General features: G+C 49.6%; 1 protein-coding gene and 1 long non-coding RNA gene across 6 annotated transcripts in view; one reads left to right on the forward strand and one right to left on the reverse strand.

Moving 5' to 3' along the window:
* On the reverse strand, positions 1 to 11,639 carry Gusb (glucuronidase beta). Of its 4 annotated transcripts, none has more exons than XM_027413803.2 (13): positions 11,338 to 11,639; positions 9,193 to 9,378; positions 8,846 to 9,027; positions 8,283 to 8,425; positions 7,685 to 7,872; positions 7,161 to 7,304; positions 6,766 to 6,944; positions 6,535 to 6,681; positions 6,051 to 6,086; positions 4,384 to 4,468; positions 1,483 to 1,659; positions 845 to 980; positions 1 to 347 (listed from the first exon to the last, which is right to left on the reverse strand). In XM_027413803.2, exons 1-13 carry the CDS (start codon positions 11,593 to 11,595, stop codon positions 178 to 180), a joined length of 2,031 nt encoding a protein of 676 aa, XP_027269604.1. In that variant the 5' UTR covers positions 11,596 to 11,639; the 3' UTR covers positions 1 to 177. The 4 variants fall into 4 exon arrangements, with proteins under 4 accessions (XP_027269604.1, XP_027269605.1, XP_027269606.1 ...); XM_027413804.2 differs by having other exon boundaries at positions 11,365 to 11,638; XM_027413805.2 differs by lacking the exon at positions 6,051 to 6,086 and having other exon boundaries at positions 11,338 to 11,638.
* Positions 8,421 to 12,354, forward strand: part of LOC118237844 — a 17,817-nt gene continuing 13,883 nt past the window's right edge. Inside the window, exons 1-2 of one of the 2 annotated variants that reach the window (XR_004769527.1) lie at positions 8,421 to 8,678; positions 12,108 to 12,178. This is a non-coding gene — a long non-coding RNA (uncharacterized LOC118237844). Of the gene's footprint in view, positions 8,679 to 11,665; positions 11,831 to 12,107; positions 12,179 to 12,354 lie in introns of those variants that run through there. The other variant, XR_004769526.1, reaches the window with a different exon arrangement.

Raw genomic sequence — 12,354 nt, forward strand, 5'->3', positions numbered from 1 at the left:
TCAAGTCATTATTCCCATATAAGAAAAGGTTTATTGTCACTTGTAATGTCCCCTTTTAGCAGATCACAAAATCCAAAGTAAAAATCTCTGGAGCCAGGAACTGTGAGGACATCTGGTCTGTTGAGAAATGTCTTTCACTTCATCAGAGGTTGGGTCTGCAGTGAGGTAGTTCTAGCTTTAGAATGTGAATGGTCTGGTTCCCAAACACTGCGTCCTTGGCACTGAATGGTGATGTCTGGTTTCATTGGCAATCCTCCAGTATCTCTCTCGCAAAATAAATGCCACATTTTTGGGGTGTCTCTGGCGAGTGAAGATCCCCTTCTTGTTCCCTATTACTCTCATTGGTGCTTAAAAAAAAACAAGGGGGCTAATAAGATGACTCAGAAAGTAAAGGAACTTGCCATTAAACCCAATCACCCCAAATTCAATCACAGGCTCCCACATGGTGGAAGGAGCAAGCAGACTCCCAAGAGTGATCTAGCCTCTACCTGTGAGCTATGGCATGCACACACACACACTGTCCCCACTTCCTCACATGCTAAATAAAAATGTAATAAAGTCTAAAATGCTATGGAGGAACACACCTTTAATCCTAGCACCCAGGAGGCGATTGGATCACTTTGAGTTCCAGGCCAGCCTGGTCTACAGGCCAGCCAGGGTTACATAGTGAGACCCTATCAAAAGTTGGAGATGAACGGACCCAATTTTAACTAATGTAAAATAGGTAAAAGCAAGTACTTTCCTACCTAAGCCATTTCCCCAGCCCCATTTCTGGTATTCTTAAAAATGCCCAGAACTGGAAAAGCCAACCTGAGAAAAATCCATAAGTCTAACAGGAACTTACTCTGGTTGGTCATAAAGTCAGCAAAATTCCAAATGAGCTCTCCAACCATGTATTCTTTTCGTTTCTGATCGAAAACCGAGTGATAGTTCTCCAGGAGAGCTTTCTGGTACTCCTCACTGAACATGAGAGGTGGATCCTGCGATTCAAGGCAAAGGGAATGTCAGAGTTGGGACTCAAGTGATAGATAAAAATCAGATCCAGCAGGGTGGTGGTGGTGCATGCCATTAATCGAAGCACTTGGGAGGCAGAGTTTGGTGGATCTGAGTTCACACCAGCCTGGTTTACAGATCAAGTCCCAAGACAACAAGGACTGTTCAGAGAAACCCTGTCTTAAAAAGTCACTGTTGAGCCAGATGTAGAAGCACACATCCATCACCCCAGCACTTAAGACGCTAAGGGAGATTGTGAATTTGAGGCCAATCTGGACATCAAACAGAGGCTTTCTTAAAAAAAAAAAAAAATGTGGATGGGGGGTGGGGGTTGTGGAAACAAAACAGAGGCCTGCATGCAGGGGCCATAGTGTGTAGGGTTGGGGAGATGCCTGAGAGCTAAGGCTGGATCACTGGTCCAAATGAGGGCAGGGAAAGCCCAAAGAGATTAGTGTGGTAAGTGAGAATGAAGCATTCTACAATGTTTACCTCGTGAAACCCTGCAATTGCTTCTGCTCCATATTCGCTCTGGATAACTGGCTTCTTGTGAGTCTTATACCAGTTCTCAAATTGGCTCTTCAGCTGTGGCTGGATCACCTCCAGATGCCCATAGTCATGATACCAGGAGAAGTAGCTGTTCACACAGATCACATCCACGTATGGGGCCTAGGACAAGAGTGGTCAAGTGAGTGCCCCTCACACTGAGGGCCTCTTCTTCAAGGTCAGAATAGAATGCATAGCTTACCCCACCTGACATGTAGGAAATAAAGCCAAGAACAGACCTAATGGGGCTAGTATCTAATGCTAGGTGGAGGCTCCCAACTGGGCCATGGCTGGAAGCAAAGCAGGCCACCATCCAGTCCCTGGCCTTGTTAGATCATACTCCTTTCTATTCTTGTCACTGGTCTCTTGTGGCCTTGTCTGGAGATATGATCCAACCTGAAGAGTGGATGGGTTTTCTCTTCACAGATGAGTTTTTGAGATAGACTTATGTAGCCCAAGCTGGCTGGCTTCAAACTCCTATACAGTGAAGTCTGGTCCTGAACTGATGATCCTCCTGCCTTTACCTCCCAAGTGCTGGGATCACAGGTGTGCACTACCTACCCCTAGTTTTCTGCCTTACTGGGGATTAAGTCCAGGATTTCTGGAATTTGAGGCAAACACTTTTTTTTTCTTTTCTTTTCAAGATAGGGTTTCTCTGTGTAGCTTTGGAGCCTATCCTGGCACTCGATCTGGAGACCAGGCTGGCCTGGAACTCACAGAGATCCGCCTGCCTCTTCCTCCCGTGTGCTGGGATTAAAGGCATGCGCCACCAACGCCCGGCCGAGGCAAACACTCTTACCCATTAAGCTACATCTCTTCATTTTTTTGGGGTTGGGGGGGCACCAGGGTCTCAATCCAAGGGCTTGTATGTGTTAAGCATTGGTTGTACCACTGAGTCACTGCACCAGCTTCTCACGGTCTCCTTTAATCCACTATTGAGAGGGCAGAGCTGTGTGTGTGTAGACTGGCTAGACTTCTTCCTAGGTAATGATGAAGTGTCCACGGGGCAGGGACAGGAATGCATCTAAACAGCAGGAAAGGGTTCTGCGGCTAGCTGGCTAGCCTCCCGTGTGACACATACTGCTCCACTTCAAACAAAGCTGCCCTTTGAATGATGAGGACTTTCCCAGGGGACCTCAGACCCTCTCAAGGCTGTGGTGGCGGGAAGATGCAAGCAGCAGGAAGCTGTGGAGGATCAAGTGTCACTTCATAAAAGCACACTCCAGGTAAAGATGCCAGCCACAGGGCACCCAGCAAAGCCTTCCCCTTGTACACAGAAGATAGGGCAAGCATCAGAACGGCCAGCAGCAGGGCCTCAGTGCATGCAAACTGTGTTCTTTTGAAGGATGGGCTCTAGAAATAGAGAAGCCAGGGCTAACACGACTTTTTTTTTTTTTTTTTTTTGGTTTTTCGAGGCAGGGTTTCCCTGTGGCTTTGCAGGCTGTCCTGGAACTAGCTCTTGTAGACCAGGCTGGTCTCAAACTCACAAAGATCCACCTGCCTCTGCCTCCGGAGTGCTGGGATTAAAGGCGTGCGCCACACCGCCCGGCTAGCATGACTTTTGTTGTTAATTATTTTCAGATAATTTATAAATGAGTGCTTTCTCTGTAAATTTTGTATATGCATCAGGAGGTGTCAGATACCCTGGAACAAGAGGATTATGAGCCACCACCATGTGGGTACTGGGAACCTAACTCTGATTCTTTGTAAGTGCTCTTAACCAATAAGCCATCTCTCCAGAAAATGACTGTTTTAGCAAATCCAGTCTCAAAAAATAAAAGGGGAAGGTAGGTGCTGAAGAGATGGCTCAGTAGCTAGGCGCTCACACTGTGGTGGTTTGAATGAGAATAGTCCCCATAGCTCATATGGTGGAATTCTTGGTGTACAGTTGGTGGAACAGTATGGGAGGTGTGTCACTGGGGGTGGGTTTTGAGGTCCATTCCAGGTGGCTGAATCACCTCCCATTGCCCATAGTCATGATACCAGAAGTAGCTGTTCACACAGATCATGTCCATTTACAGGGCCTAGGACAAAATCGGTCAGGTGAGTTTGCCTCTCACACCCAGGGCCTCTTCAAGGTCAGAATAGAATGCAAATGTGGCTACATTCAAGATGTGAGCTCTCAGCTGCTGCTCCAGCACCATGCCAGTCTGCTGATGTGCACTGAAGTGCAGAAAAGTAATGAAAAAGGCGGGTGGACTGAATCTGATCAGCATGGTGGTTCCTTCACACCTGTAATCCTAGAGCTCAGGAGGATTTTGAGTTCTAAACCAGATTAGGCTACATGGTGGGATTCTGTCCACCAACAAGCAAAAACCATTAAAGTCCAAGGGAGATTGGTTGGGGAAAGGGAAGGAATCAGTGGGGACAAGGGAGGGAAATGGGTGTGACTGTGGTCAAAATACACTATATACACATTTGAAAATATAATAAACCCTACATATATAATAGATGCTAGTATTGTCCCCCACTCCCTTCCAGGGTGCTTCACTCCCCTTCATTTCTGCTGCCTCTTAACATTTCAGTTTATACTCATCTCTGCTTTTGTGGCTCCGTGCAGCCATGGCCTTTAGCTGTGAGCCCCCACTGATGGGGGAAATGGAAATCATCATTAGAAAAGCCCAAGTCTACAATGCAAACAAATACATTGTCCTGGCCGTAGCCCAACCTTCTTGGAGTTAGAAGCCACACTACCTAGGGGATAAGCAGGAAGTTAGTCATTTTAACCACTTGTTAAATGGAAATGGCTGGACTGGCCACTGCTGCTTTCTGTTAGCAAGCACAAGACTAAACCCAAGCACAGGTGAGCAGAGGCAGTGTGGGGACCACCCCCATCCCCAGGCTCACCCCCAAGTCTGCATCATATTTGGTGTTGGTCACAAAGGTCACAGGACGGGTGGGGTCCAGGGTTTTGGTGTGGGTGATCAGCGTCCTGTTTGTGGAAGGCAGAAGACAGGCTGTCAGATTGGGAGGGGCTCTCAGATACCTTTCTCCCTTCCCTCCCATTTCCCCCATCAGTGGGGGCTCACAGCTAAGGCCATGGCTGCACGGAGCCACAAAAGCAGAGATGAGTATAAACTGAAATGTTAAGAGGCAGCAGAAATGAAGGGGAGTGAAGCACCCTGGAAGGGAGTGGGGGACAAGCATGATTTAAACCAAGAGCCAGGGAAAGCCTCTTGAAGCAATGGCATTGGTGCTGAGTTGAATTCCATTGACTCGTGAGGAATGAGGAGAGGACCCAATGGAAGGAATAGTCAAGGGTTAATGTTTGTTGCTTGGGACCTATTCCTGGCCTCCACAGCACAGACAGATCACCATCATTCACCATTGAAGACTATTTTTTTTCTTTTATATCTTTTTGATCATTACTCTTGCAGTATGAAGGATGTTTGTTGCCTCTTGGACTTAGGTTCTGAACCCACCTTCTCAAACAGCTCCAAACCAGAAAAACCAGTCTGGGCTACTCCAGCCTAGCCAGTCCTTGCCTCATCCCTGCTGTCCCATGATGCATGCATGCCCCTCACCACCTCCTGAAAGTTTGGGAGGGAAGCTAATTGCTTCCCCTTCAAGGCAAAAGTCCTATGCACCCAGCCCCAGTCCCAAAGCACCCTGTATATTGTGAGCTTGAAAGGGCTATGAGTATCCAGAGCTGTCACTAGCCTAAGGGAGGGGCATTCCTCAAAGCCTGCTTTCTACATATTCGGAGAAGTACAAATTACTATGTGGAACTGGGATGCAGCGTGCAGCGTCCAGCGACAGAAGAAGCTTCGATTGCCTCTGTGTGACAAACAGTGTAATTCACCCTAAAGACTAAGTAACAGTCTCATGATGGATGAAGGAGAGGGCCTGGAGGTAGGCTCAATGGTAGAGTACTTGCCTAGCATGCATAGATAAGGCCCTGTTGGATCCCCAACATTAGAAAATATTTAAAATCTTTGTGTCATTACCAAAAAAAATCCCCTTTTATCGTACTGGAGAGATAGCCCAGTGTTTGCTCTCTTCCAGAGAACTCAGGTTCAATTCCTAGCACTCATATGGTGGCTTACAACACAACAGCTCTAACTCCTGTTATTAGGGATCTGATGCCTTCTAGCCTCTGAAGGCAACAAGTACACATGGTACAGACATACATACAGGCAAAATACTTATCACACATTGTAAATCCCATTTGTATTCTCATGCCTGTGTAAATTGGTTTTACAAAGATGAACCCAAGCGTCACAAAGTGGTTTTCTAGTTTTCACTTGTTTCTGTCTAGAATGAATCAGTGAATGGATGACTGCCAGGTGTGATGGAGCACACCTGTAATCCTAGCACCGAGAAGAAAGTAGAGACAGAAGTGTCAGGAATTCAAGGCCAGCTTTGGCTACATAACAAAATTGAGACTAGCCTGCACTATTTGAGACCTTGTTAGGAAAAAAACCCAGATTAGACAAGGGGCTGGAGAGATAGACATAGTTGTGAAAAGCGCTTACTGCCAAGCCCAGAGACTCGAGTCAAGCCCCAGGACTTACATGGTGGAAAGAGAACCAATTCCTACAAGCTGTCTTCTGATCTCCACATGTATGTCATAGCACACATAGAAATAAACAAATTAAAAATAAATCTAAAACCAAAAGATTGTCAGGTTTGGTGGATCATACCTATGATCCCAGCACTCAGAAGGTAGGGTCAAAAGTATCAGTGCCAGTTCGAGGCCAGCCAGGGATGTACAGCAAGACCCCTATCTCAAAAATTAATAATATATAAAATCCAAAGTTCTGTGTATCAAAGGGAACTTTGGATTTCCTTTCAGGTATGACTAGGGGGGTCTCCATGGATGGGAAAATCACAATTTGGGTAGGTTGATTTGGGATCTGGGAAGGGATACTGACATTCACAGCATACATCCACCCCCTCAAGGCTGACTTCCACGCTCCTGGCTGCCTATAGAGGTCTAGCCAGGCCAAAGGGCAAGGCCACAGGCCTGACTCAGCCCAGGACAGGAAGCGTACTCACTTGAAGTAATAACCGGCAGGTTTCAGAGCAGAAGAAGGCTCATTGGCCACAGACCACATCACAACCGCAGGGTGATTTTTGTCCCTGCGTACCAGTTCCTCCATCACCTCTAGGTGGTGCCGAAGAGACTCGTTGCCAAGACTCTGGCTGTGGAGCCAGAAAAGAAAGGGTCACCAAAGGCTGTGAGGGGAGCCGAGCAAGTGGGCAGTGTAGGCAGCGAGGGGCACTCACGGCAGCACGATGCCCACACCAGGGCACTCATCAATGACCACAATTCCGTATCTATCACAGAGCTGCAGTACCTCTTCGGAGTAGGGGTAGTGGCTGGTACGAAAGGAGTTGGCACCAAGCCAATAGAGTAGATTGAAATCCTTCATCAGCAGTGGCCAGTCAAAGCCCTTCCCTCGGATCTGGGGGATGGCACGACTGTGTGACCTCTGCTCTTGTCATCAGAGAGTACCCACTTTCTTCTGAAGCCCCAACCCCGATAGAGTCACCCCCATCCCTACCTAGGCTCAATTTACAACCCCAGCCCATGATGGACATCTTCAGAGCACATGAGGAAGGGGGGGAAGGTATCAGTGACTCCCAGCATTCCACATGGGGATGCCACAGCCACAACTCACATCTGAATCCTCGTGCTTGTTGACGCCATGGAAATAGAAAGGTTTCCCGTTTATGAGGAACTTGCTCTCTGTGACAGCCACCGTTCGAATCCCAACAGGGAGGGTATAGAAGTCAGACACAGGCCCAGCTGTTGTCATCCTCGCCTATGAGACCAATGTGCCAGGCAAGAGCACCAAGGTAACTGAGCCTCATCCATGTTATCTAAGAGGAAGGACTCCCCCCATGCATAACACTACTCGATTTGTAGACCAGGCTGACCTGGAACTCACAGAGATCTGCCTGTCTCTGCCTCCTGAGTGCTATGATTAAAGGTGTGTGTCCATGACCGGCACAGTCTCTGTCTTTAGGAGGAACATACTCTTGGGACCTATCTTCATAGCTGGACTTTTCCACAAAGGGATAGAAAAGCCAGGAATCTAGGGCCTTGTTTGCCTAAATACCTGTCCTGGGATGCCTATTGAAACTACAGTCACTAGGTGGCAGCAAAGGGCCTTCCTTAGCCCCAGCTCCAAATCCCCATTACCTCCAAGGAGTACAGGTAGGCTGGATGGTCATGCATCAGGTAAGGCCACCAGAGGTTGGCACCTGGCACCCGAAGCTGACCCTGGTCCCCTGTTTCCTGGGCCACGACTTTGCCATCCTCATCCAAAAGACGAACTTCTAGCTGGAAATGTTCATTGCCCTTGACGGAAATCCAGTAATCTACCAACCCTGTGGGAAACGAGATGGGGACAGAAACAGTTAAGACTTTATCATACCACACTTCCAGAAGTCCCCTCAGGCCCCAAGACCCTAGCAAACAACTGCTTGATTTTTTTTTTAGCTTATTGTTCAAGGAGGAGAGATTGGGGTGGTACAATAGGGGAGGAGCCAAGTAGCTATGTATATCACTTAGACAAGACCCCACTTCTCACTGGTCCTTATTTTCTTGCAAAGTGAGGCCCATCATGTGGGTGATTTCTGAAGCCCTTGTTGACTGGGGCAGTCTGGGTCTTGAGGGTGATGAAACAAGTGACAGTTACAAGACACTTGAAGCCTTTTTCTTTAGGGACTGTTTCCTCTTGGGAACTGAGGAAAACCAGGCTCAGCCTAGCATAGCACCTCCTGCCCAGAGCCCTCACCGATGTCTTGTTCCACATTAGTGGTCACAGTAATATCGTCGATGTAGGTGGTAGGGGTGGTGTAGAGAACCACAGACCGATGCAGTCCCGCATAGTTGAAGAAGTCAAAGTTTATGTCCTGGACAAAGTAACCCTTGGGATACCTAGGGTGGAAAATGAAGGTCTTTTAATTGTGGGAGGGGGTGGGGGGGCAGGGTGTGATCAGAGGACAACCTCAGTACTGGTTCTTGCCTTCTACCTCCTTGCTCTAGCTGGTCTGAGAACTTCCAGGAATTCTGTCTCCACCTCTTATCTCAACATAGGAGCATTGAAGAAGACTGGGATTACAGATGTAACTATCACACCCATCCTTACATGGGTGCCTGGACTTCAAGCTCATGTCCTCATGCTTACACAGTGAGTATTTTACCCACTGAGCCATCTCCCTGACCCATCTGCCTCCTTTGATGTTTAACTAGCATGTGTCCCATGGTCTCCCTAGATCCGGGGCTAAAGTCACTCTCCCAGTGTGGAAGTCTGCTGGACAGGGGAGGGTAGGGGAGAGGAAGGATGCTGCTGCTCACATGGAGGTATCAGCCTTGTAGATGATGGACCCTGGAGGCAGGGTATGAGGGGTCAGTGTGTTGTTGATGGCAATGGTGACCCTGCAGGTGGTCAGGGGCCCACTCTGGACCAGCTTGCTGATGTCAGCTTCAAAGGGGAGATGGCCCCCTTCGTGCTCCACCACATGAATCCCATTCACCCACTGCAGACACAAGGAGACATGAGCAGAGGGCAGCTGGCCAAAGGGAACCCCTTCCAGAAGCAGGTCCTCCTGCCCATGAAGCAACACTTTCTCCGACCCATGCCCAGCCCCCTTTTCAACAGCCGAGACTGCCCCCTCCACCAGGCAGCCACTCCCTGCACTGACCACAACAGCATAGTAATGGGCACTGTTGATCCTCAGCACCACTCTCATATCCATGTCTTGGGTCCATCGCTGTGGTAGGATTGCTTCCCGCTCATACCACACCCAGCCAATAAAGTTCCGAAGCCGGGCCTCTTGGGTGATGTCATTGAAGCTGGAAGGGACTGGCATGTCCAAAGTTGGGCCAGACTGGGGAAAGAAGAGCTCGAGTCATGGGCTGGGGATGTAGCTCAGGCTGGTAGAGTGCTGGCCCACCATGCATGAGACCCTGGGTTCCAACTCTAGTACTGCATACACCAATCATGGTGCCCATGGGAGGTGCAGCCAGGAAGATCAGAGTGCAAGGTCATACCCTGGCTATTCTCTGCCATTACATATCTGAGGATACATGAGACTCTATCTAAAGAGCAAGAATCAGGCCGGACAGTGATGGTGCATGCCTTTAACCCCAGCACTCAGGAGGCAGAGGCAAGCAGATCTCTGTGAGTTCGAGGCCAGCCTGGTCTACAAGAATAAGTTCCAGGACAGCTGGGGCTACACAGAGAAACACCATCTCAAAAAACAAACCAACAACAAAAACAAGCAAGGACTGTTCTTCATGCCTGCACCCCTGCCCCCCAGCGCAGAAGCACAAGAACAAAGAGGGGGGAACTCTGTAAACACTGGCTACGTGTGGGTAACTTGCTGACAAGTGAACCATATGGACAGTTTGTGCAAAAGACAATTGCAACCAAGTTCTTCCACAGAGTAGATGGCACCAGGGCCAAGACTTCCATGGAAAGAGTGAGCCCAGGGCCACAACCCATTCTAAAAAAGGAAGAACCAGACCATGACATAAGAGGCAGGTGATCACTGCCATGGGAGGAAGGCCAACAGGATGGCACAGGGCCCCTGAGCTGAAGAAACTGAGAAGGCATGCGGAACCACTGTTTCCTCCTCACTTCCTCTTTTGCTGAATGCTGGGTAGTGCAGTTGAAAACTGAGCGTCTAAACCAGGTGTGGTGGCTCAAAGCGTGTAACCCTAGCACCTGGGGGGTTGAGGTAGTGGGATTGTTATGGTTAGATGCCAACCTGGGCGCCATAGCGAGATGCTGTCTCAATATCTCCCTCTCTCCCGCCCCCCCCCCCCCCCCCCCCCCCCGAGCTGGTGAGATGACTCTGGATTACAGGCACTAGTCACCAAGCCTGATGACATGAATTGGATCCCTGGGACCTAGGAGAGATCAGACTCCAGCAAGTTGTCCTCTGACCTCCACATGTACCCTGTGGTACACGGTGCCCACACAAATGCACACACAAGTAAATAAATGTTACAAATGTTAAACAAAGAAGAGAGAGAAAGATGGGGGAGTTGGAGGAGAGAGTCAAAGAGGGGAAGAGGAAGTGAGGGAGAATGAATGAATGAATGAATGAATGAACGAACGATCGAACGAACCCGGTAGAGGCAGAGGCTGTGAGCACACACTGTTTTTTCTGCAACCTGCTTCTGCACCAACCCTACCCAGTTAGAGATGGGATCCTCTGCTAACTGTGTGCCAAGTCATGCCCTTTATCTGAATCTTGCAACCCCAAGGCACTTCCTGCCTTGGCTGAGCAGAACACCACGCGGCTCTCCACTCCTCTATCCCCATCACCATGTCTTTGTGGCGAGCAGCATCCCGTATGCACACTGCTTTGGTTCTGCTTCTCACTACATGTGAGAGAGCGTGCAGGAGGCAATGTGCACCAACATAGACTCCAACACTCGGGGAAACTGGAGCCGGAGGTTCACCGGGATGTCCAGGCCAGCCTGGGTTACAGAATGAGACAGTTTCAAAACAAAAGCAAAACGCTCAGCAGCGACACCCACGCACAGGGGTCCTGGTTCAACCCCTAGCACTATGTAATAAAATGAAAAGCATAATAATAATAATAATAATAATAATAATAATAATAATAATAATAATATAAATCCATTGCCTGGGGCAGCGCTCCCCAAGGCAGAATCCTTGGAGTCCATGTGGTTCTCGGGCATACAGGTCCCACTTCCTGCTCTGGCCGCTCCCCTCCCCAGCCTGCAGACACATATTAACCTCTTCCAGACTGGCATAACAGAAGGAGATCTCCACATATAGGCACCCGTCCCCTGGCTTCGGGAAGCTTCCAGACCTCAGGAACCCCCCGAGGAGCGCGCACCTCCCTCAGCGGCTGTCGGTACCACTGCTGTTCGAATCCTTGCAGCCGGTTTTCCGAGAAGTCAGCGCGGAAGCGCCACAGTCCGTCCAGAGCCTTGACCTCCCGCGACGGGCTCTCCCTGGGGAAGAGCATCCCACCCTGCAGCGCCAGGGCGCAACTGCACAGCAGCGGGGCCAGCGCCACCCAGCACGCACTCCGCTTTGGGGACATGCTGGCCTGGCTGCCCACCATCCAGCGCCTGGGCTTTCAGCCTCCCTCTCCGGGAGAGGGCGGGGGCGGGGCCTGGGAGGGTCACATGTTCCCGCGTGAAGCCGCCAGCGCCAACTCGGTTGAGGGCAAGTGTCTGAAAGGCTGCTTCGGCAGGGCCATCCAGAGGTCCCCAGGGCTAGAATCCGCGAAAGGAAAAAACTCTCATAATCTGCCTAACCCCAAAGCCCTGGGTCGTCCTCCCACAGGAATGCCAGAGGTCCCTGCCAGTCTCACAGTCATTTAACATTCTTCCACACCCCCACTCACAGAAACTCTCTGGGGCTGGGCCTCCTAGGACAGTTAGGCTAAGGTCCCCACCATTTCTTCACGACTTCTGTAAAAGGTCGCAAACGAGGGGTTCAAGAGAGACACTGAGAAGGATTGTTGGGGGCTGGGAATTTATTAAGGCCTGGAAACTGCACATAGACAATCTCCCGAGCTGGGGGCTCTGAAGAGGGCTCAGGTACCAGTGCCAGCATGTCCCTTTCTTGTAGGTCTCTAAGGAAGCGGTGGTTTCACAGCACAAGCTTGCAGCCAAGCTCTCCTAATGCCCAACAGGAGACAGGTAAGGGGGTTAGAGTGGGAGAATAAGATGTGTGGCTACCAATACCTGCTTAGATGTATACTTACTTGCCCAAGTGAGAAATCTGAGGACGTGAAAATCTTAGCTACCGGAGTGATGGTTTCCCAACCACCTCTGTAAGCACTCCCAAACACAACTATTTCTAGTTTCTAATTCAC

The sequence above is a fragment of the Cricetulus griseus genome, chromosome 4 (genome assembly GCF_003668045.3).
Source record: "Cricetulus griseus strain 17A/GY chromosome 4, alternate assembly CriGri-PICRH-1.0, whole genome shotgun sequence".
Lineage (NCBI taxonomy): Eukaryota > Metazoa > Chordata > Mammalia > Rodentia > Cricetidae > Cricetulus > Cricetulus griseus.